Source organism: Rattus norvegicus, chromosome 9, assembly GCF_036323735.1.
Source record: "Rattus norvegicus strain BN/NHsdMcwi chromosome 9, GRCr8, whole genome shotgun sequence".
NCBI classification, from domain to species: domain Eukaryota; kingdom Metazoa; phylum Chordata; class Mammalia; order Rodentia; family Muridae; genus Rattus; species Rattus norvegicus.
The window spans coordinates 81,526,275-81,552,047 of record NC_086027.1 but is presented as its reverse complement, the minus strand read 5'-3'; the positions used below and the strand labels follow the sequence as shown (position 1 = coordinate 81,552,047).

Here is a 25,773-nt window from a genome sequence, read left to right as displayed (position 1 = left end):
AGTAGTTTGGACTTAAAACTGTGCTGTATGGTTGTGTCCTAAATTGTTCCAAGTGTGTGTCCTGGACTCCTCTGGCCTAGTCAAGTGTCATACAACTGTCTGCTCTGCCACAGTGCCGACCCTCTATGCAAAATGCCCAGCTGGACTATCTGTGGAAGTTAGGGCTGGCAGGGCTGTCTAAAAGTCAACATAGCAATGGATAGAGTTTAGCCATCAGAGCAAGGAGTTACCTTCCCATATATGTTGGCTCTCTCACCTCCTGGTTTGTGTCCCAGGCAAAGATGTAAGAAAGTGTTCATTTTGGAACATAGTATTAGTGACCTTCTCAAAGCAAGGTTTGCATCTAGAATAAATACTGAGAAAGGACTCATAGCCTTGTGGATCTTGAAGCCCCATTGCCTGCTTCCCTCTTTGTCTGTAGTAGCTCTGAACAGCAATTTCATTAATATTAGCTTCCTGTGGTTTTAGTTAACTATGGGTGCCTGTTCCCCAAAAACATTAAAAAAGAAACTCCAGAAAGAATTAATAACTTATAATTGCATGCCTTCCTCTCCATCCTTCCCAGGACATGAGTCATCCCTTTGTCCATCCATCCAAACCATATATGCTATTTACCCATTAGTTACTGAGTAATCACCTTGGCTTGCAGATTACCTGGCATGAGTCATCAGAGTACTTGGTCTACTACTGTCTGAGGCTTCAGGTATCTACTGGGGGGCCTTAGAATGCATTCCCCTTAGGTGAGAGAAAACTATGATATATTAATGAACATTTAATTACTGCTCATTAAGTATTAGTTCATGTGTAGTATCATTTGAACCCTGGAAACAACTCAATGGAGTACTATTATTATTCAATGCACAGGTTTAGACAATGGAGGCCGAGAGTGATTCGTGGACTTGTTGGAGGGTGTACAGCTATGAAGTAGCAAAGCAGGTTGCTGTCTGCAACAAGAACCATGGTTCCCGAGTCCAAGCACCTACCCTACACATAATGATACATAATACAGGCACACATACACATGTATGTTCACCCCTGCCTTGACAAGTTTATATGCGTCTTTACTGAAACATAGTGAAGAATGGCCTCATACCCTGACTTCACGTTTAACACCCACAAGAACCGATTAGTTCCATCTTTAAAGGATGGGAAATTGACCTTCATCATGATTTATGATGACTTCTTGCACATACTCAACAAGTTTGGGGACACGGCTCAACCAAAATTGAGTCCTCTGATGCCTTATTTGGTGTATAGAAGAACATCTCCTCCTTGCACTTCATCCATTGCCTTTTACTTCCTGATGCTGCAGAACTGGAGTTCACATGGAGAAAGTCTTATGATCTGGGAATCAGAACCTCATTTAGAATGAGATTCTGAGGGCTGGAGAGATGGCTCATAGTTACAGAGCACTGTCTGCTCTTCCAAAGGATCCAGGTTCAACTTCCTAGCACCCGCATAGCATCTCACAGCTGTCTATAACTCCAGTTCCAATGGATGTGACACCTTCACACCAATGCACGTATAATAAAGTTAAATACATAGAATGAGACTCTCGTGATTCGGTTAGTTGTTGGCAGCAGGGCTTTGCACCACCAATGCCCATCTCCACTCCCAGTCCTCCTGCCAGATCTCAGAGCTCTCTGCTTCTCAGTCTCTCCTTGTGGTGCCCCCTGCTACCTTCCATGGAACCTCACATGGGACAAGAAGGAACACTTGTCAACAGCACCTCATCTTCCCTTTTGTTCACCACACTTACTTTAGTGGGGGGTGGGGGGGACATCAGATGGCTTCAGACTGAAAGGAAGATTGTCAGGATAAAGAGGACCTTTCTTTGCTTCTATGTCTTTGGGCTTATAAAGAGGAGGAGGAGCTGGGGCTTACTGGTGTCAACCTAATTACAGTTAGAAACTCTCTGTTAGACTGTGTAGGGTTAGCCCTGGAAAAAGCATTTATTGTACATGAGAGAAGTCTATATGATAGGACCTATGGAAAATGCCTTTGTTCTGTGTAACCCTAGGCTGGGGAAGCACTGGAAAATTTAAAGGGCTAATGCTCTGTAATGGGATGCTATCAGTATAATTAAAAGTTAAGGCCCATGCCCTATATCTGGACTAAAACTGAGATATTTTCCAATACCTACCATTCCGTGGAGGCCTCTGGCCCACCCCATCTGAGGCCTGTGATGGCAGAGGGAGGGGTCCCTGTTGTCAGGTGGAATGTACTTTGCCACTCCGCTGTATTTACACCACAGTGATTCCTGGGTATGTTCCAGGAAGGACATACACATATCCATGATGGATTGCATATTTAAATTCTTAGACTTATGTGGTCCTGAGGTTGTGGGTGTCACAGAGCAAGGGCCTTGTCTAGTTTTGTCCATTGCTTTAGTTCCAGCATCGAGAAGAGTGGCCGGGCTCATGGAAATGTTCAATCCTTATTTGCTGAGTGCAATGAGCATAAACTAAAATCCTACTCAAGGCTAATTTAGGACATTGCTCCATAGATGAAGCATAGAATCATAGAATTCCGTAGCCCAAACTCACCCACACTCCAGCATCCAACTCAGTACTGCTGTAAGTACACTGGTGTCTTTCTTCCTTTAAAAAAAAATAATAAAAGGAGTTAAAATACAGTTAGTATATTGCAAGCTGTTTTTTTTTCTTACTCCCACATCCCGTGTCCTCTCCTTCTATGTCAAATTGTTGATCTCTAACATGTATAGAAAATGGCGTCTAAGGTGGTGTGGTAGAAACAAAGCAAAGGAAGACCTATGCCCTCTTAGCACCTATTAGTGGGGAAATCAACTGTGCTGCTCTAGAAGGAATATTCTGGCACCTTGGAACAACACCCACACTAGCTCTTTGTTTTTCCTCTCACCTTCTGATTTCTATGTTTTAGAAAATCAAATATAAGGGTCTCCTCCTCCACTATGCCTGCCCAGAGCCCCCTCCTTACAATGATGTCTGATCAGTTTAAATGGTACAGGTTTCCTCTGCATCAAAAGCACAATACAAAACTGCAAAGACATCCATTGTACTACAAGTGGAGAAGCCCTGGTTTAAGCTCTATGCCAGTGAGCTGCTGGAGCAGAAGTGAGAGTGTGGGAATGGGAGACAGGCCCTCAAGCAGCTAATCTGTTACTCTCTCCTCCTCAGTGGCAGGCCATATCCCTGACAGTCATCGAGAAGGTTCAGATTGCAGCCGCCATCCTGGGTTCTCTCTTCCTCATCGCCAGTATCTCTTGGCTCATCTGGTCGACCTTCAGTCCCTCAGCAAAATGGCAACGCCAAGACCTCCTCTTCCAGATCTGCTATGGGATGTATGGCTTCATGGACGTGGTGTGCATAGGTGGGTCCAGGGGCTTGTCTCCAGGAGAAGTGATGAGTTACCTAGTAAGAAAATGGAAAAAAAATCACCCAAGCTCCCCTCTTCTTAGAGGCCAAGCAGAGAAGCACTGGACTTGCAACCCAAGATCTAGGATGAGGCTATAGCGTAGGCATAAGAGGTGGGTGGGAAAGAAGAGGGGGTCATGCAAAGAAGAAAATTTGAAGTCATTGCCCACTGTCTTGCCCACTTGAAGACAAGGATGAAGCTTGACTCTGAGGGAGAAGAGATCGGTTGGTAAGTTCATCTGCCTTGGACAGGGAGTGGAAGGCTTCTTCTCAGTTGCACACCCTACAAGTCATGATGTGTCATGTCTATACATCAAAATACCCAGAAGCACCATGATGAGAACTGTCTTTTTATTTTTCTGTATGAATGTATATACATGTGAGTACATGTGAAAATTTGTACATACATGCACATATAAGTGCAACACACATATTTCAGGGGGATGTCAGAAGACAACTTTGTATGTTGTCTTCAAATGCCTTTCACCTTTAGTTTGAGACAGGGTCTCTCCTTGTCCTAGGACTTTACCAGGTAGGTTAGATGAGTTGGTCAGCAAGCAAGTGCCAGGGATCTACCTATGTCCACCTCTCTTCTCACTATTTCCAAAATTATAAACATGCTACCACAGGTCTGGCTTTTTTACAGGAACTGTGGGAATCAGAACTTAGTTCCCCACACTTGTAAAGCAAGCCTTTCTGCTAACTAAGCCATCTCTCTGGCCCCTACCTCTCTTCTTCTACAGTCCTGTTCTCATATCCCATATTTCCCTAATCTAGTCCTTTGAAAAGAATGTGTAGGGCTGGGGTTCCACACAGGCCCAGGAGTTTGGAGAGTAGGAAATAGAACACTGTCCTGAAGCCCCACCCCTGCTTCACCGTGAGCTTCTGGGTAGTTGTTGTTGTTGTTGTTGTTGTTGTTGTTGTTGTTGTTGTTGTTCATTCCAGGTAATATTTTGTTTGAAAGTGTTTTAGAAAAAAGTGTTTTAGGAAAAAGTCAGAACCCACTTCTTTAGTTCCCACTTCTTCCCCCACCCAATGCTCAAGTCAATGTTCCACCTCTTGTGCACTGTGGCTCATGGAGGGCTGGGTCCTTTTTCTTTCAACAGACAGTTATGGCCATTGATGGCAAAGATGCTTGCTCCATGCAAACAAGGAGGTATAAACAACCCTGGTTATTCTGGGTGAAATGGAAGCATGCTTGAACACTGGTCATCCATCCTCATCCGGAACTTTCATATCCCCAGGCCCAGTACTGGGAGCACTGTGTTACTGAACGTAGCAAATGTTCTTCTTGACACTGCTGTGTTACCTCAAATATGCCAGACTGCTCAGTCTGAGGGGAAAAGATCTACTAGTTACAATTTGGCTAAGACTATGGTGATGCAGATTTCTTTAGGGTCATATAATATTAGAAATTGAAAAGACCCAGAGAATATTATAGTGATCACAGAAGCCATGGGCCAGTGATGCCAGATTGTGTGTGTTTACCTAAGCCAATGTATTTTGTCTCGCTATGTTAATTCAATATATCGACCTGGAGGACAAAAATTACTTCTTTTTCAGATTGTGAAATATTGAAAGGTGCATCTTAAGTTAACTCAATAGGACAGTAAGAACTATAGTTCAGTGCTTTCCCTGGACAGGCAGACTGGCCCTAGAGAATTTTGGAAGTGAAATAAAACAGTGTTTTGTGACCTAGACAAGGAGCAGGAGGTGATGGGCAGCAGTTGGAGGTTATGAGCAGACTCCTGAGGTGACTATGATGTCCAGCAGAGATGCTGGTGGCTCTAAGGGTGAAATTCTACATCAGTTGCTCTTGCTCTACAGTACTGGCTGCAGCCATACAGGTTGTAGTTGTGTGTTGACAGTGTAGGGGCTTTCTGCAGGGAGAATCAAGTGGAAGCTGCAGTATTCACCAAGGATATTTTTATTTTGGGTCTCAACTAGTCGTTCAGTCTTACTAGAAAGCAAACTTGGCATCGGTCTAAGGAGTGTGAGACGGAAACTCAGGCTTTCTTCTGCTGGAGAATCCTCAGCATGTCCCTCTTCCACAGGCCTCTGAGTCCAGGCTTATCCCTTGGCTTCAAGAGCAACCAAGATCCACAGTGCCATTGCAGGGCCAACCTGAGCATGGTTTTTAGAGCCCTCTGGAAATGTGGGTTGGGAAAAAATGTTGAGTAAATGATTCGATATCCAAGGTTCAAGCTTTGTGTGTTAAAGCAATGCAGCACCTGATTTAAATATATATACACATATATTTAAATATATTTGTATATATTTAATAGAACTAGATTTACTGAACTTAAAATGCCCTTTGACAGAGGATATAATAGACACATAGGCTATCCAAATTTCATCCTAATATCTGAAGCCTCTTTCTCCATTGGAATCAAAACAGCACTGACTTTTTAAAAGGTGCAACCTTTTAATATTAAATATATAGTAATTATATATTTAAATCAGGTGCTGCATTGCGTATATATATACATGTACATATATCTATACCTATGCATATGCATATGCCATATACATATACATATAAATATACATATACATATATTTTGCCAGGAAGAAAGAAAATAAGTCCAACACAGTACAGGCTCAACGGTGCTAAGGCTAGAGTCAAACCATCTGCTGTTGTCAGCTTCTGGATTTTCTCTGTTTTTGAGGCACCAACACCAGTTTGTTCCCTAAACTGCTAAATAGCCATGGATAGTGAAGAACATGTATGAGCATTAAATGGGTAGTTAGTTCTTAATGTATAGGTCGTTTTAAATGTTCTTATTTTTCTATCGGAGTAGTGTGGTGAGTTACAGTTCAGGATGATGGGGAGACTCTGTGGAGAAATTCCACTGGAAGCCAAGAGCAAACACTGCCTGCTTACTGCTTGTGAAACCAAATCTGTCTCACTCATAGCTGGATCCATCCAGCTGGCTTTTAGGAGCATCAGATGTCACTGAGAAAACCAAGAGTAACAATTCAAAGAATGGTCTTTAGTTCTCATCAAAAGATTTTGCCTGACCTCGTTGCCATACTCTCTAGGTTCCCCATTAGATGCAGTTAGCTGATCTCCAGGGTTGAGGCCAATGACTTTGGATGTGAGCATATCGGTGGGTAATGCAGTTCCTGATACAAATGGTCCCAAAAGACGATGCATTTCTTGGGTTAGAGTCTTAATCTCATAGACCAATGCACACAACTATGAAAATCAAATGTAAGTTAATGGCAACACAAACCACCAAATCCCTGGAAAGAAGCAATGGGGCTACAACCCTTTGATGACCAGAGGGGTGAGTATTGTCATACTTCACAGGTTGGTAAAGCTCAGAGCAACTGTACTCTAGGCCACACGGCTAAGCACACAGTGGAGTTGAGGATGGGACCGAGAACCTCTAGCTCTAATTCCAGGGCATTTTCTATAGCCTATTTTATTTCTGGTTGCTCTATATGAAATTATATGTACTGGTTAGGAATGACTCTTATCCTAGCAATATTGTAACATAGCAGACTTCAAGGGAGGCAGAAATGAACTCAGTCATAACCACCAGCAGCAATCAGAAGTTCGCTGGGTCCCATCTGTTCCAGGCTTGTGTTGGGATCCAAGCCATCCACCATGGCTGCACCTTTTTAAAAAGTCAGTGCTGTTTTGATGCCAATGGAGAAGGAGGCTTCAGATATTAGGATTGAATTTGGGTAGCCTATGTGTCTATGATATCCTCTGTCAAAGGGCATTTTAAATTAGGTAAATCTAACTCTATTGATTAACATGGGCTTGGCAAAAATCTCTTGATTTATATACAAACATTACTGAGAGGGCATTGAACCCACACTCAAGCATGAGAGGCAGTGATTCTAGTGTAACGTGTCCCATGGAGGGAAGTGACTACTGACACTGAAACCAGAGCTTAGGCTGAAGTCTGGATTCAGACATGAGTCCTAGGAAGAGGAAACTGGGTCAGAGGGCTTTGGGATGGCTGCATCCATTTCTTCAACAGCATTTACTGGCTGCCTTGTGCTTCCCCTACCCCCAAACCAAGAGACATTAAAAGAGAGATGAATGAGACATATCTGTCCCAAGAACTTAGTCTACAAGCACACGGTAACTCATTGTGGGGAGGGTTTCTATTGGAGGCAGAGAGGAAGACAGAAGAGAGCAGAGAGCAGTGAACTCTCATAGAAGACCCCAAAAGACTTGCTGAAGGAACCCTACCCTTAAGCTAATTTCAAAAGAGAAATTAAAGTTTGTCCAAAAGAGGGAGGAAAATATTCCTGGCAGAGGGACTTGTGTATGAAAACACAGAAGAGCGAAGAAGTTATGCTTGGGAAGCTAAGTGGGTTTATATGGTTCAAAGGCAAAGATCCAGGGACAGGAGGTCAATGAGGAGCAATGAATTTGGGGCAGATGGCTGATGCCAAATCCCACAGGGCCATAAATCATGTGCTAAGAACTCCTACATCACTTTGCTGGGAATGTAGGAGCGATGACAGAATTTTACATAAGAAAGTCTGATTAGACATAGATTTTTAAACCTGTAAACCTAACAACTGTAGGAAGGATAGGTCAGAGCTGGATGGACTGGAAGTAGGAGGGACCCGCTGAAAAATAATTATCTAAGTAGGATACAGAGATACAACACAGAGACAGTGGGCAAGAAGTGTAAAAGTGACCTTGAGATCCACACAGCCCGTGGAAAGGATAGAATGACGCGGGCAGTCGATGGAACAAAGGGGATTGAAGGGTATACGTGACAAAGATGCCAAAACAAAAGGACCACCCTTAAAATCTAGGCAGGAGGGGCAAAGGCTTTCCCTAAACCAAGAGTATGAGAAACAATTCATCATAGACAGCAAAGATGAGAAGGCAACTGCAGGGAAGGTTGATTGGATCCTGGGGGTGTGGCTGAAGCTGGGGAAAGGGCTTTCATAGTGGTTAGTTCTTTCCTGTCAGATAGAAGAAGGTGGTGAGGGCTTTGGGCCAGTCCTGCAAGTGTTGGTAGCTGACTAGAAGAAGGGAGATGATAAGAGAAAGAAAAGCTTTAGTCTATGCACAGGAGTCTGTTGAAAGTTGGGTCAGATTTGAGGCAGATTTGGAGATCCACAGGAAAAGCTAAAGCCATGGGTTAACATAGGAGGGATGTTCAGAGGAGAGGTGGCTTAAGGACGTAGGACAGGTTATGGTAAACATTTAACGGATTGATGGAGACAGAATGGGGAGAACAGGAGGAACTGAGCCTCTGATGTCAGAGTGGTGGGGTCTGGACTGACAGGAATGACAAGATAGAATTGATCTAGGGCCCACAGCCACATCTCATTCAGTGTTTTGTAAGTTTGTGTCCTTAAGTGAGCTTACAATCTCTCTCCACTTCCTGATCCTCCTCTGTGAGGCTATCTAATGTCAGCATCACTGGAGGTCCGTTGGGGAATGAGATGGCACATGGAGATGGTAGGTCCTCAGAAATATCAGTGACCAGGGTAGGGAGCACTCAATCAGAGCACAGTTCCCTTTAAATGAGCAAAGGTTTTCACAACTGTTACCACAAACCCAATTCAGTCTCAGCCAAGACAGAGACGGAACCTAAACCTGGCTTCTTGGCATGGTCTGCTTTTATTTTTGGTTCCCTCACACACTCACCTCCCTTTACCGAGATCTACCTCTTTCTCTTCTATCATCTCTAATGATGCTGTTGTCTGTAGCCAAAGTTGACAGACCCTTCCAACAAGCCAATGGGGCAGTCTCCGCTCCAGTAGGTGACATTATTAGGACTTAACAAGGGAAATTTAATTAAGAGTGTTGGCACCAAAAATAATTTTTAATCACTCCACAGACCTAAGAGATTGACCATCAAAAAGTCAACGCTGCAAACTGTTGTCCTTGTCACATCTGTTTACACTTGTCACTTTTGAGTAGAGTAGAAAAAGAAGAATGCTTTTGAGATCTTTTCTGAACTTTACAACAATGGTAGAGCATTTTTTCAATAGTAGAGCAAAAGTGTGAAAAGTATAGAAACAGCTGTTTCTTCTGTGCAGTCCCTTGAGGTCCTGTGATGTATAGATGTTTAGCCCCTGTCCTTAAAAAGTACAGAGATTTAACTGGTAATAGGAAAAGGACAAAATGATTGTGAAATATTTGTAATTTTAAATCTAATTTTAGGTCCAGTGAGATAGCTCAGTGGGTAAAGGCACCCTGGAATCTACATGGTGGAAGGAGAGAACTGACTCCTACAAATTTTCCTCTGACCTACACACACACAGACACACACACAGACACACACACACACACACACAGACACACACACATACACACACAGACACACACACAGACACACACACACAGACACAGACACATACACATACACACAGACACACAAACATACACACAGACACATACACACACACATATACACACATACACACAGACACATACACACACCACAGACACACCACACACGCACACACACACCACACAGACACACACACATACACACACCACACACACACACACACACACCACACACACACGCACACACACACCACACCGCACACACACACACACACACACATACACACACACATACAAATAAATGTATAATTTTAAGACTTCATTTTAATTCAGATGAACTCATTATGGGGTAGAAGTGACTCTACCTGTTGAGCTGTTAATTAGGAAATTGAACAGGGAGTGGGGACAGCCAGATCTGATAGAGTCTAGGAAACCAGAGTAGTTCCTAACAACCTTTATGGCGTTGGGCATACATCCTCTTTATAAATGATCTCCTCATCTATAGGATGAGAGTGTTGAACCTGATAATCTCTGAGAGCCTCCTAGCCTAGGATTTAGAAGTTACCTACTGATAGTAGACTCCTTATAGGTTGACAACTGTGGCTGTAAGGAATCCCCAATAATGCTGGACTGGTCGTGAGAAGTATCAACCTCACAAATGGATGAGAGAGTGCTTGGCCTATACTCTGTTATCTGCAAGTAGGTTGTCCAGTTTCTTGATAAATGTTGACTCGTATCTTACCACCCAAAGCTTCCAGTCCCAGTCATCTCTCTCCACAGCAAGGCTGCTGGGTGCACTGAGTGAGAGAGTGATAGATTTAGAAGAAAATTTGCCAACTGAGCACTACCTACTTCACAGGATCCCCCACAAAGAGGCACTTCACTCTTCCACATGAACCCACAAAGCCAAAAGTATTTTAGAAACAACTCTTTGGAACTGGTCTCAACATCAGACAGATTCAGGAATTCTATTGGTAGGTTTGTGATAAAGAACAGACCCAACCAAATAAATAGCATAAATGCTCAAACCAGCTAATACACTTGGGGGATGCCATGACACATGTCATCAAGACACAAAGCATGCTTCTTTGAAGGTGTTAGGGAAATCAAGCAACCTATTTCACACAACCATCAGTGGTTGATCGAAGTAAGGTTCCAGAGAACTGAGAGTTGCTCCTCCTCACAACGCTCGAGGGACCCAAGTTCTTCCATTCTGTAGCTGTATCGTCTTTAGGCTTTTAAGCCTTTTGCTTCTATCTAGCAGAAAACTGACCGTGAATAAGGCAGAACCTCCCCTGACACTTTCTATCCAATGTCTATTTCTTAAATGTTGGCCTGACTCTGTTCACATTCACCACAGGGCTGGCCCCTCACAGCCCATAAAGGGAAAAGGAAATATCACTCTTCCCAGCGGCAGCTTTGTATGGAGGGAGGATCACGGTGGGCTTCTAGCCATCTTTATGGCTGTAAGCCCACCACACTGAGGGAAACGTTCTGAGCGTCTGATAGTCTGATGGAAGAAAAAACACCCGAGTTCCCAAATATTATCTGTTAAAGCCTCAGAGATTTTTAAAAGCCCAAATTCTCCATGGACACAGAATATGTCAGTTATTTTTCATTACTATAACCAAAACCCCTGACAGAAACAACTTAAACCGGAGTCGTTTGTTTTGGCTTGGGATTTCTCAGGCTGCAGTCCATTCTGGCAGAGAAGACACTGAGGTGGGAATGACTGTCTACCAAGGTGGGAGCAGGTGGTGGAGGGTTGTTCAGACCATAGAGGACGGGAAGCAGAGGAAACAGCCTGGAACAGAGAAGCGTATAACCTTCAAAGCCTCCCTGCAGCGTGACCTACTTATGCCAGCCAGGCCCCGCCTCCTAATGGCTCCACAACCATCAGAACAGCACCAGAGGCAGGGTCTTGAGAGCCTGCGGGGGACATTTCAGATTTAAACAATAACTCAGAATTTCAGTAGGTCTGCCTACACAAACAACTTTTTAAATTTATAAGAACATATGTGAAGCAAGCCTGGCTATGCCTGAGAAGCCCGAAGATGTCTCTCCAGAGAGTACGAGGTGGCTGTGCCAATCTGGCGTCCCCAGCTGCACCAAAAATAGCTGGCTATATTTATTTATTTATTTGTTATTTAGGTAAGATGAAATCATGTGATATTTACTTAATAATGATGATAAAATAATAACCAGCATTCATTATGCATTATTTTCTAAGTACCAGGAAGGAGCACCAGCCCCACAGCACTGCTCTGGTTCGGATACACCTAGGGTGATGGCGCCACTTCATAGACTAAGTTCATTTCATTGAACAAGGAAGTGTCGTCCCTGAGCTTGGTTTCCTCTTCTACAAAATGGAGATTATAAGATGGCTTGCTTCACATAAGTTTCTGTCATAAATAGCTCATTTTGCAAAGCCCTTTTATGATGACAGAATATTGAAAAGCATTCAAGAAACATTATCGTCACCATGGCTGGCAACCTCCTCATCACCTTCATCATCACCCTTTAGCATTGATACCACCCAGTGTGGCTGAGGAATGCCTCATTTTCATATTTCCTCATGAAGGAATCCTGCAGAAAAATCCCTGATTGCACAGATCCTTGCAGAAATGCACCCTTCGGTGAAAGCAGTGTTTATCTAAGGCTCCACATTTTTCTCTCCGCTATCCAGTCCTATTGCATAATTATCACTTCATTCCTGGGCACTTCACCACCACATTTATTTCCTCAGAAAAAAGGCTTCTTACAGGTCTGTTTTATCCTGGGTGAGCAGAGGGGCTACAATGGTTTTGACTCAGAAGCGTCAAGACACGCACTCTGTACCTTGACCAAGAGCAACCAGGCCCATCAGGTGACTGCGAGATGAGAGTTCTGGCAGAAGTCATATCAAAGGGATGTGCCCCTCTCAGTGCCTAGGCACTGACAGAACACTAAAGGAGTGGAAACAGAAAAGAACTGGGTCCCAGTGACCCTCATCGAACACTCTGGGCATCTAACACCCTTTGACTCTTTATTGAGGGATTGAGGCATTGGGATCTTCCCGTCACCACTTCCCTGGGGAGGCCCCTAGCAGTGCATCTTGGTCACACTGTGAGAAGCATGAAGATGTGCTCTGGAGAATCCTGAGCAGGTAGAGGACAATCTAGTTTCTCTCAGAAGCCCTCCTCTGAGCTTATCACCCTAACTTATTTTGCTTTCTTCTTACCTGCCTGTTACTTTAGTTTAAGTACCAGGGTTGCGTCTTTGAGGGGTAAAATCTGGGAAGTGGGTATTTAACCACAGTGGAGCTTCAGGTAGGGATGTAAGGTCACACCCCACAGCTGTCTGGCAGAGGCAAAGTATTTTAGTTTTAATGTGACGGTCCCTATAGGGTCATCTATTTGAACTCTTGAATCCTAACTCAGGGATTGAAGGGCTGTGGAACCTTTAGGAGGTGCGGCCTTTCTAGAAGAAGTAGATCGCTCAAAGTGGGTGTTGGCGCTTTATAGCCTGGCCCCGCTTTCTGATTGCTCTCCACTTGCCGATTGTGGTGCAGGGTGATGTAGACCCTTCCTCTCTTAAACTGCTTCTTGTCAGGTATTTGGTCACAGTAATGAAATAAAAAAACAACTAATTTAGGAAGCCATTTAAGGGAAGAGGTTGTGCTGCATGAAAGGCCATGATGGTGGGAGGGGAGGCCCCAAAGGGAGAGCTCGACCCCACCCACGCCTGTGGAACCAGTTGGTCTCTAAAGCGCCTTTCAGCCTGGTGTGCTATTCTCTACAACAATGGCTCCTCCTAATGATGGAGAAGGAGAATAGTTCCACAGGAGAACAGATGCTCGCGGTGACAGGTTGGCAATGAAGGAGGCAGGAGACACCCCAGTGTCCTGTGTTCTCCCTCCAATGACCCATTTCATGTGACCTCAATGTTAATGCCTGCCAAGTGCAGCACTCAGGACTCCTCATCCCATCCAGTCTCATAAAAAAAAAACTCTGTGAGGAAGGGAATACCGGTTCCAACTTGCTGATGAGAACTGAGATGCACAGTAAGCAAGTCCTCTGCTGAAGCCAAAAGGCTTGTAAATGGCAGACACGCTATTATTCTATATGTGCTCATGGGCAGGCGATTGGCTCTGAATTGTGAGGACTAATGGTCTTGGGTCCAGGGAGTGACCATTCCTACCATTGCCCTATATTTTAGCATCTAGTATATCTGGAGAGAGTATTCTTTTCAACTTTGTGTTTGTGTGTGTGTGTGTGTATGTGTGTGTGTGTCTGTGTCTGTGTCTGTGTGTCTGTGTCTGTGTCTGTGTGTCTGTGTGCTGGGCACACCCATGCATGTGGAGGCCAGAAGTCAATGTAAACTGTCTTCCTCAACTGCTTCTCTACCTTATTTTTTTTTTTGAAACAAGGTCTCTCACTGAATCTGGACCTTGCACTTCATCCATACTGGATGGCCAGTAAGCTCTAAGGATCCTCTATATCAATTTCCCCAGAGCTGGGATTAAGGACATCTGCCACATATGTTTTACATGGATGTTCAGAATCCAAACTCAGTTCTTCATGTGTGTACTTTGTTAAATTTCTTCCTCTTCCACCTCTTCTTCTTTTTTTTTTAAAGTTAAAATGTAGCCAGACAATGGTGGCACATGCCTTTAATCCTAGCACTAGGGGGACATAGACAGATAGATCTTTAAGTTCAAGGCCAATCTGGTCTACAGAGTAAGTTCCAGGACAACCAGGGCTACACAGACAAACCCTGGGGTAAAACGGGGGTAAAATGAAAAGTGAAATACAACTTGTGGTGCGTTCTGTGCAGTAGAGGGCAGGGTAAGGACTGTGTGTCGGCAGTGCTTCTCATCATGTCCCTCCATGAGCAGCGTCAGAATCACCCGAGGCTGCTTTGAGATGCAGGTTCTCAGGCCTGGCCCCAGACCTACTGACCTAGGCTTTCCAAGGATAGAGCCGGGAATCTGTGAGTTACTGAGCTCCCTGAAGATTCGGATATACACCTAGGTCTGAAAAGCACTATTTTAGAGTTGCCAACAGCCTTTATGTCGTTTAAGCCAGGCCTGTAGCAAAAGATGAGGGTGTGGAGGTGACTTCTGGGTCACTGGGGCCATAAGAGGTTTTCCTATAGACTTCTTGATCAACTTGGTTTGAGTTGTGATTGGGCACATGGTAGAAAGCAGTATTGTGACTGTGTCAGAGTCTCAGAGACACAGAGTGGCACGCGGAAAAGACAGTGTCAGATTAAGGTTGTGTCTCTCTCACAAGAAAAACCCAGTGGTCAAAATGCACCAAGGGGCGGTTGGGATTCCTTTTTAGAGAACTCCTTGCTGTTGCTATGGTTATAGGGTTATAGCTGAAGTGGGACTGCCTGTTCGTGGTGGCCAGCCTTTTCCCTCCTCATAGTCTAAGCAAAAGGCCATTTCAGCTGAAGATAAAGATAAAGGGAGAGCGACGACAAGAGAGGTGTCTAACAACGTGGAGAACCTAAAGCCCTGAGAGAGAGAGAAGCCCCAAAGCTGGTGAAGTGTCTACTCTTCTGAAATTGGATTTATCACAAATGCAGCCAAGATTTGAGTACATTGCAAATAATTGCTCAGTGGCTGTTAAATTGCATAGAAAATCCCAGGAAAGGACTCAGTTAAAATTTACTACATTCTTTCCTTCCATCCTTCCCATTCTCCCTCCCTCTCTCCCTCCTTCTATTTTATTTTTCCTTTCTGGTTTGTTTTTGAGACAAGATCTCATAAAACCCCGGGCTGGCTTCAAACTCTCTGTATAGCCAATGATGCCTCTCCAGCCACACGATAGGATTACAGGCTTGTGTCACCACACTGGTTCATGCAGTACTGGGAATTAAATGCAGGGCCTGGCAAACACTGGCAAGCATTCTACCAACAGAGCTGCATCCTCACCCCATCTTCCTCCCATCACTCAGGCTCTTCACCGTTAGCCCTCTTTGCTCACCGGAGTCCAAGTTCCTTCCCAGTTCACAGCCATTTCCTACCCCTCATTCTTCTTTGCCACCATGTTGGCATCCGCCCAGCAGATGAGCCCAAACTCACCTTCCTTGGTTTTAAAGAATTCCTCCATGCAATGAATCAGTAAGTCATTCCTGAAGCAGAAGGCTGAGGGGAGTGAATGCAAATGGGTAGTTTGTGTTTTTCCAACTTTTTCCAAATAAGTGTTATCTAGAAAAGCAGGTGCACTCCTCCCCACCTCAGCCACCTATTCATTAAAATGGTTTAATTACTGCCTGAACACTAGACAGGCAATTAAAAGGCAGTATTCAAACCAAAAATTTAAGGCACCCTCTTCAATCAGAGTAAAACTGTCTGATCGTGAAGCTAATTAAAAATGGAGTGTAGATTCCAGCCAGAAAAGTTTGGGACCTCAAAAGCCCCCAGTTCTCTGTACCCAGGCCCAAGTTCCTCCTTAGTAAGTCTCTGTGCTGTTCCCAGTGCAGCATTGGCTGTGGAGACTCCGTCAGAGCCTGTAGTCTGGAGAAAGGCACACAGCACCATATGCAAACAAGGCATGCTGGAGAAACAGATGAATAAATGACTTCAGCTCCATCAGTGCATACTTATACAGTTAAGGGTAAACAAAAGTAATGGGAGTTAGCACCCTTGGGGGCCGAGGGGAAGGGAAGCCCCTTTGTCCAGCACCCATCACACCGAGTAACGCTAAACTACTGGGACAATTTAGATGTTAGCGTTTCCTCCCAGAGAGATGGTGTTTACCCAGGGCTAGGAAACAATGTGTCTTTCAGTGAACCCTTGAAGATACATAGAGAGAAATGCAATCTCAGGAGCTGCTGGATACTGGAAGAAGTGGCAGTGGGTGACAGCTCTTTTCTCCCAGAGTCTGCATTTGCCTTTCAGGCTCCACTTCCTCACCTGTGGAGGCACAATGCTCTGGGATCCCATCTGGTAGATCCTGAGAGGGGAAGGATCAGGGTGGAAAGTCTGAGAGCTAAGTGACCTCAGGTGCATGAGTGCAGAAGAGAATCTCTGGGAGGCAGCTTCAGTGAGACAGCTCATTTTCATGGAGGGGGGAGGCAAAGGCTATTTAAACATTTTGGGGTGAGTGTACATCATTAGCAGAGGGTCAGGGTGCTGAGATGCCTCATTAGCATGAGGAGGGGCTTGCTGGACTTGACTTTATAAGGAGAAAGGAGGTTTAATCTGGCTTACATGTCATCCTGCAGTGGGGGCAGAGGTGGGGGCACAGAGCTATGTACACCCAACATGCAGGCCCAGGGCAGGGCAGTAACGATCCTACCCCTGCCAATCTCAGGATGAGATTTCCAGAGTTTGGACATGCCTCAACCCTACTCTTGCTCCAGGCCTGTTCCCCACAGCTCCCTGTTTCCCTATCCCCGCAGGCACTAAAGCAGAAAAGCTCAAAGGTGTTCCTATTCCAGACTTGTGCTGTGCTGAGGAGCCTAGGGTGACCTCAGTCCATGAGCTAACTCTTGCCCTGAGGTTTCCATAGCTACAGGACAAGTCCTACTGTCATCTCCACTGTCACAGGTTCAGAATCCGACCGCTTCATTCTTTAGACAATCATTCTCTTCTTGTTTGGCTTATTCCTTCCGCTGGACTCTCCATGGTGACCTGTGGACAACAGGTCAACATTAGTGACTTCTCTGGTTGCTTCTTTCATCAGAGCGGCTGGACTCTAAGATACTGCATCCCTGTATCTGTCTCTACGGTGGCTGTGCATCCCTTCTCAGGCTGTGGGCCAAGAGGTAGTGTCCACAGACACTCCCTGTCTGCTGCTACATCCATGCCGCCTTTGCTCCTCTGTCTTTCAGAAGCCTCTGTCCTTTCAAGTGCATCCCTCTCTCTTTACCACCTTTCTCCTCAGTGTTTCTGGCTGCTGGCCGGCCTTGCTGACCTCTCAGGCCTATCTGCAGATCACTCACACATACCCTCCACCATTTCCACACTCAGCATCTTCACACATCAGTATATCACCTTCTTGGAGGTATCTTGGACATGTATGTGGTTTGTGGCTTGTGGTTTGCTCTCTCTCTCTCTCTCTCTCTCTCTCTCTCTCTCTCTCTCTCCTCTGCCCTCTCCTCTCCCTCTCTCTCTCTCCCTCTCTCGTGTGTGCGTGTATTATTTATTTTTTCCTTTTATTGAAATTGGATTTTTTTCCTCACATAATGTATTCTGATTACCATTTCCCCTCCCTCTACTCCTTCAAGTTCCTCCCCATGTCCCCTCTTATCTCAATATACCCACTTTCTGTCTCTCATTAGAAAACAAACAGGCTTCTAAGGAATAATACTAAAATGTAATGAAAAAAATATAATAAGATAAAACAAAAATATCACATCGGAGATGGACAAACAGAAGGAAAGTAACCCAAGAGAAGACATGAGAATCAGAGACCCACTCGTTCACACATTTAGGAATCCTATAAAAACACTAAATTGGAAGCCATAATACAATGGATCAAAACCTGTGGGTCATAACCCCTTTAGTGGTCCAAGGACCCTTTCACAGGGGTCACCTAAGACCATGTGAAAAACACATATATTTATATAACTATTCAGAACAGCGCAAAATTACAGTTATGAAGTAGCAACAAAAATAGTTTTATCACTGGGGTCACCGCAACACAAGGAACTGTATTAAAGGGTCACAGCACTAGGAAGGTTGAAAAGCACCGCCGTAATATATACACAGAGGACCTGGTGCAGCCCTGTGCATTGTGCATCCTGTGCGTGCTGATTCCAGGTCTGTGAGTTGATATGAGCATCAGTCCTGTTGGTTCAGGGGGCCTTGTTTTCTTGGTGTCCTTCATCCCCTCTGGCTCTTACACTCCACTTCCTCTTCCACGGGGTTCCCTAAGCCCTGGAGGGAGGGATTTGACGGAGATAAACCATCTAGGGCTGAGAGTTCCAAGGTCTCTCGCTCTCTGCATGAGGTCTGGCTGTGCATCTTTGTAATCATTCCCACCTGCTTTCAGATGAAGCCTCTCTGATGATGACTGAGATGGGAACTGATTTATCTGGCTTTCTGGGTCTGAGATAGCTCACTCTGCATGATTTTCTTCTAGTGTTTTGTTTTCTAGTATACATGCACTGCACACTTATATTGACTTTTTTTTATCTTTTTCTTACAAGTGACTTCTCTTTTTGTTTTATTTTGTTTACTAATTATCTATTAAGGCATTCCATTAATTAAATCTTATAGCATCTTATGAACTGTATTTCAGGACAGGAAAGGGGATACTAAAATATACGTGGGGGTTATATATAAGAGCATTCACTAAACTGTTTGGTTTGAAAGCATGAAGACCCTGAGTGGGTCCTGGGACTCCAAACATAGGTCATGCATGGCAAGTACTTTACCCATGGAGTCATGTCCCCAGCCATGGTGAGAAACTTCTTGCTATACCATTATACAGCAAAACATAGGACATAGAAAACCCTCGGTCAAGGCTCTTTGTAAGTCATGTGATCTGTTCAAGAGGAGTGAGTTCTCATGGCCTAAGCACTGTGTAAAGGACCCAGTTTTCAATACTAACTCATGGGTAACATCTGAGTGCTAAAGAAGATGCACTTAAACAACAATACCATCTAAGAAGATGCACTTAAACACCTCTACTCCCTAAAATTCCGTCACCATCTGTCTTAGTTAGTTTTAGTTAGGGTTTCTATTGCTGCAACAAAATGCCATGACCAAAAAGTAAGTTGGGAATGAAAGGTTTATTCTGCTTATACTTCTGTACCACTGTTCATCACCGAAGGAAGTCACGGCAGCAACTCAAGCAGGACAGGAACCTGGAGGTAGGAGCTGATGCAGAGGCCATGGAGGGGTGCTACTTACTGACTTACTTCTCATGGCTTGTTCAGCCTGCTTTCTTATAGAACCCACCAGCCCAGGGACGACATCACCTACTATGGACTGGGCCCTTCCCCATTGATCACTAATTCAGAAGATACCTTACAGTTGGATCTCATGGAGGCACTTACTCAACTAAGTCTCCTTCCTCTCTGAGGACTCTAGCTGTGTCAAGTTGACACAGAACCAGCCAGTATGTCATCTTAAGACCTCAGCTTTATGTATCTCATTGCCGTGTAGCCTACCAGTCGAATGTTTAGCAGACATCTTAAATTGACCATAACTAACACGTGACTGCTAATACTGCAGTAAGTAGAAGAATGGCCCCCAGAGACACACAGGGCCTCATCCTGAAACTGTTAACCTTTTGCGATGGGACTTTGCAAATATGGTTAATTTGAGCATCTTGAAGTGAGGAAATTATTTTGAGTTATTTGGGCGGTCCGTCCATGTAAACACAAGAGTTCTTGTTAAGAAAGAATCAAAGAAAAGAATCTGATGACAGATTAGTACATGTGACAACAGAAGAAAGAGGGTAGAGTGATGTGACAAAGAGGGAGAGACAATGGTCATTTCTAGAAGTCGAAAAAGGTAAGGAAATGTTCTCCCTCCAAGGCTTCAGGAAGTGTAGGCCCTAATGATGGCTGCACTTTGGCCTGGTAAGACCACCCCCAGAACTGTAAGAGAGCATATTTCTACCACTGCAGGCTACCTATTGCCCTCTGGATGTTTATTCTGGCAGCCATAGTGAACTAATAGTCACCATCACCATGCAGAGCCACAGGACAACCCTGGAACCATCTACATCTCAACAAATGGCACCCTCATCATCTAGCTATGGCACCAGAACCTTCATAGTTGTACAGATGTTTCTTGTGCCCACAGTGCACTTGTCTGCCAACCTGTCGGCTCCACCTGCAACATACATCATGCCTCCAAGACATCTCACTCACTGTACTGCCCTGTCCCAAGCACTGGGTCACCACAACTTCCGGCTTCAATTACTGCATTACTTCCTGCTTAATTTTAGAATAATTCTATACTTGTCCCTTCTAGAGCACCAGTGAATTTTCTTAAGAGCAAATCTTTCAATGCCATTCCTCCTTCTAAATCTCCTCAGGAGCTTCCCATTATACTGGATAAAATGCAAGGCATGATCATAACAGGGGCTCTACCCATCCCGTCCACTACTTGCCACATCTACACGGCTTGCACCTCAGTTTCAACCTTGGTCATTCCATTCCCACCAACTGGCACATGCACTTGCATTTCCCACCAGGAACATGTGCTCTCTCCAAATCTTTGCATGCAACTCTCCTTCTCATTTCAGCTTCTACTTAAACTTGCCTCTTCCTATGAAACTTGCCTCTCTTCCCTCTTGCCAAAACAAGATCCCAAATGCTGTAGGGTGGTGGGCTGTGAAAGGTACCCTGATTCCTGGTTGAGATAGGTAGAATTCCCGGGGACCCTTAAAGCGACAGCAGGAGTATTCCCAGTCTCCCAGGAGATCAGGCCCCTCACATAGTTACAGCCCCCACAACCCCGTAGAGAGGTTTGAGACAGATCAGTCACATAGGACAATGCCCCAAACTCCTCCACAGGTGAGGACGTGACCACAGGTCACATAGGCTCAAGCAGATCAGTCACATAGAAGCAGGACCACGCCCCCAAATATGTAGATGAGGTATTCCCAAGCTCTCAGGCCAAACCAATAGAAAGTACCCACTGCCAGACCCTGACCTGTCCTGAAACTGTATTTAAGAATCCTACCCAGAAGGATTAAAGGGGTGCAGGAATCATTCCATCATCTGAGAGCTTCTGTCATAAGAGCTGTAACACCGCCACTTGGGGAAGAGATCTGCTTTCCTGAAATTGCAGCCAGAAGCTCCCCTGGTTACCAGCTGGTCAGTCCTCTGCTGCCTCAGCCCAGCTGTAAACAGAGGCTGGGCAGCACCAGCAGCAGAGGCAGCAGAATCCGTTCCCCTCCCTACCCAAGTTCTCTCCCCTTCTCCTGAACCCGCACACCTAACCAGACCAGAGATCTCTGTGGAAAGCCTCCAGCACAGAAGAACCCCACAAAATGCCTGAACCTAAGGGTTAATTAATCCTACTTTATTGTCTTCCTAGTATATGCCCACACAGGAAAGGGATCTGGTTGGTTTATTTGCACCTTGTATATGCCTCTTCACTTAAACATAAGCTCTCTGAGGGCAGAACTTCCTGTCTCAGACATTGCAGGATCCTAAGTGCTTTGCACACAGTAGGCCTACAATTGATATCCATTTGCCTTGTTGCCAGATGTGGTTTGTTTCCAATGGCTCCCACCGGATTTGGCCAACATAACTGCAGGAATGCTCAGCCTGCCACACGGGTTTGTATTTGGTAACATTAGCTATGCAAAGAGCTAGAGTGGAGTTTCAGTCGTCATTCAGCAGGACCAGGATGACCACAGGATCTCATTTCTGCTGCCTTTTAAAAGTGCATGATTCATTCAACAACTGCTAAGCACAGGGCATCATGAATATGTAATACAAGGAAGGAAAAAAATATTTATATTATGACGTAATTGAAGAATTTGAATTGTGCCAAGCCAAGAAGGGGACAGGATGGAGCGGAAGTAAGCCAAAACATTTCATACAGAGCCTGTCTATTTTGTGACCTTCTCCCTTCTGGTGACTCATGGAGTCTGGGAATCTAGAGGTGCTCTGGGGTCATGTGGCTCAGAGCTGGAAGACAGATTTAAAATAAAAGCAACACAGTGAGACCCCGGCTTCCCCAGTGTCCGTGTCTGTGTAAGTTAAGGAGGTGGTGGCATTCTCCCATGGGCGTTGTCTTCTTTGCTTAGCCTCTGTTTTCTCTTCCTGCTAGGCCTCATCATCCATGAAGGGCCCTCCGTATACCGCATCTTTAAACGCTGGCAGGCTGTAAACCAGCAGTGGAAAGTGCTGAACTATGACAAGACAAAAGACTTAGAGGATCAAAAATCAGGAGGCAGGACAAACCTACAGACTTCCTCATCTGCCCAAGCCAGCATGCCCTCCACGGAAGAGGAGGCAGCCAGCCCGCCTGCCCGTGAAGAAGGCCCCCCGAGGGCTGCCAGCCACCCCTCAGGCCCTGTGTCCCAACACCACTGTGCTTACACCATCCTACACATCCTGAGTCACTTGAGACCACATGACCAGCGGAGCACCCAGGGCAGCAGCCGAGAGCTCGTCATGAGAGTCACCACAGTGTGAAAGGAGGCCTGGAGGGAAAGTTGAGACCACACACACCCCAGGAAAGAGTCTGGGCCAGGAGGGGCCCAGGGAACAGGAATGGGAGGCAAGAATCCAGCAGTGGGTGTTGGGCCTCAAGGGGAGCTGTGGGCTGTGGGGAGACTGCCTGAGAGAGAGTGCTGTTGTTTTCATAGCAAGGGAAAACCAACAGAAACTTCACAACAATGGGTGGGATGAATGGAATCTGCCCTAAGAAAACAACCCCTTCCAGAGAGCCACAAGTAGCAAGACACCCAGAAAGGGGTGGGCAGAAAATGGTGGCTGGTACCTGAGGTACCTGCTGTGCCTATGGGTGTTAAGGGCAGCAAAAAGAGAAAGCAATGGCCACCTAGGGAAGAGCTTTTGTAATTTGCATCTCTCTTTCAGCCTTGGGTTTATTCCTCCCTGGGTGCTGCTTCCTAATACTGGGTACCAGACACATACAGAGAGAGAGAGAGAGAGAGAGAGAGAGAGAGAGAGAGAGAGAGAGAGAGAGAGAGAGAGAGAGAGAGAGAGAGAGACTGGGACCTTGTAGGCTGGTGGCCCTACCATGTTTGTTGGGGGCCTCTACACTCTGCAAAATTCCAGTGACTCAGATGGCTTTACCAATCCCTAGGAGATGGTTCGGGAAGGGAGTTGTTGGTATGCCTGGCCAGAGAGATGGGGCTGGGTCCCCCAGAAAGAACTTTCCTAGGTGTAACTACAAGTGTCATGTGAACTCAAAGAAGGCTGAGGTTTAGAGATGGTAATCTTTCTGTTTCCTTGTTTATTTTATGGTGATTTGGCTCAAAGATGTTTACAGGATGGGGGACTCACACACATGCATGTGGGCGTGGAGGGAGGCACAGACTTCTCGTGAGTATCTCAAGCACACTTCTGCTGCTGTGCCGTCAGCCTTCAAAGCTGCGAGGCCAAGGATGATTTTTACCCACTGCTCAACTCCATCCATAACCAGGATAACACAGTGCCATGTTCTTTTGGCCTTGGCATTCTCACAGGGCAGGCAGATACACATACACACATGTATGTGCGCACGCACGCACGCATGTGTGAGCGCACACCTGCAAAAACACACACACAGACACACAGACACACACACACACACACACACACACACGTACACACACACCACATGCACCTGGGTCTGCTGCAGTGTGGGGTGACACTGGCCTGTCTATCTCAAGGAAGGCATGAACATCTAAGTATTCCTTGCTGCTTGGTACCAGTCTCCTCCCTAAAGAGGCGATTTGCCTAGTGCTCTGGGCTATGTACTCCTGGTCCTCCTTGTGCAACCAGACACACCAAGGAGCCAATCAGGGAGGACACTGTCTTAGGAGCCCACCTGTGTGTTCCAAGAACCTGCCAGGGAAGACCACTGGGTGGTCACCTGCAGAGTTTCTTACTGTCATTGCACAATGGACATGTCATCCTTGGGTATTAAATGGACACTGTCAAGTACTTTTTTAAACTAGTTTTTAGGGTTTTTTAAAAACTCTCTGTTGTTTGTAATATTCTCTTAAAAGCTTGGAAATAAAATTTCTTTCCCTAGCACTTGTGTCCCTTTCCTGAGTTTTCTTCCTCTCTCCTTTTCCTCCAGTGAGAACCAACTTTTCTTTCTCTGTTCTGTATGTTTCCTTAGCAAAAGTTCAAAGCATTTTTACTTCGTCTTTGAGAGTACAGAGGCTAGGACAGACAGGTATGCTGCCATCAACATGCATCCATGTGTGTATGGATTCAAAGCTACACATGATGCATGTATGTACGTGGTATATGTGTATGTGTGTGACTGCATCAAAACAATAGATGCTTGGCTTTTTTTCTTCTTCTTCTTAACAAATGGATTCCATCAGGCCAAAGCAGGAACTACTCTCAACCCCTTCCCAGGATACAGCCCAAGACTCCTAGAAATGTTAGTGCTAGAATGACCTCTAGTGAGCTCCACCCATTGGGTCAATTTCAAAGAATTGAGAGAATCTGAGGAGAGAGGTGTAAGTCCAGGTTTCTTTGAATATTTTCCTTTGAGGGTCAGAGAACAGCACCCAAATCAGGGGACCCAGAGAAAGCTTGGACAGGTCTCAAGTAACAAAGATTGCTTCTCCTTTCACCCTGACCTGTCCCTCCCTCTTTATGATTGACAGACAGTCAGTATCATAGTTGGGACATGCATCGTGCACTATTAGTAATTGGATGCGTACCTGCTAGCAGGAGGTCCCTGGCTGGGGGAATACTTTGCAAAGATTACTTTCCAAAGAATCTTACAATCCAGAGGCCTAGAAAACACACACTGAACAATTTAAAAATAGACAACACCCAAAACTACAAAAGGGCTGGAGGGGCTGCATCTCGGTTGGTAGGTGCCTAGGTACCCAAACCCTGGGATCAATCCCCAGTGCTACATCAACCAGGCATAGCACCACATGCTTGCCCATGCACTCAGGAAAGAGAGGCGGGAGGATGGGGAGGTGAAACTACGTAGTGAGTTCAAGGCCCACTTGGGATACAAGAAACACTAAAAGCAACAAACAAAAATTATAAACAAATAGAATAAGGGTTTGGGTTCTCAGTGTGGTCTAGAACAGGTCATTTAACTGAAACATTTGTGGAAACTCTTTGTTGTGTGAATTATCTTCTTTCAAAATAGTGTTCAAATGTAGTGGACCCGCACGTCATCGGAGCTCTGGTGACTGCGTGCTTTAGTTATTGAGGGTCTTAAGAGTCATCATTCTGAATGTGTTGTACTAAAAGGATGCAATTGGTGAGACATTCTCGTGGAAGGCCGGACTTTATGGTGTCCTGATGCGACAAGGTTTGACCTGTCATGTTGATTGTTATGTACTTAGAGCCTACAGCGGGGTCTGGCACACTGTGATGTTGAGTAAACTCATCTGAATAAATACGACACTGCTGGGGGAGCATAGGTACCCACTCCTTCAGTACCTGGGTGGTACGTCCCCTCTTCTTTCAACAGACACTCGGCCC

General features: G+C 45.2%; 1 protein-coding gene and 1 long non-coding RNA gene across 2 annotated transcripts in view; one reads left to right on the top strand and one right to left on the bottom strand.

The window, feature by feature from the left end:
- LOC102555358 (uncharacterized) overlaps positions 1-17,321 on the bottom strand; it is a 30,164-nt gene extending 12,843 nt beyond the window's left edge. The window contains exons 1-2 of the long non-coding RNA XR_594441.4: positions 5,357-17,321; positions 2,547-3,392 (exon numbers count right to left, since the gene is read on the bottom strand). This is a non-coding gene — a long non-coding RNA (uncharacterized LOC102555358). The remainder of the gene's footprint in view (positions 1-2,546; positions 3,393-5,356) is intronic.
- Marchf4 (membrane associated ring-CH-type finger 4) overlaps positions 1-24,345 on the top strand; it is a 119,746-nt gene extending 95,401 nt beyond the window's left edge. The window contains 2 exon segments of the mRNA NM_001427784.1: positions 3,159-3,351; positions 22,409-24,345. Of these exon segments, the coding sequence (NP_001414713.1) occupies positions 3,159-3,351; positions 22,409-22,776 (561 nt within the window). The 3' untranslated portion in view covers positions 22,777-24,345.
- The last annotated feature ends 1,428 nt before the right edge of the window (positions 24,346-25,773 follow it).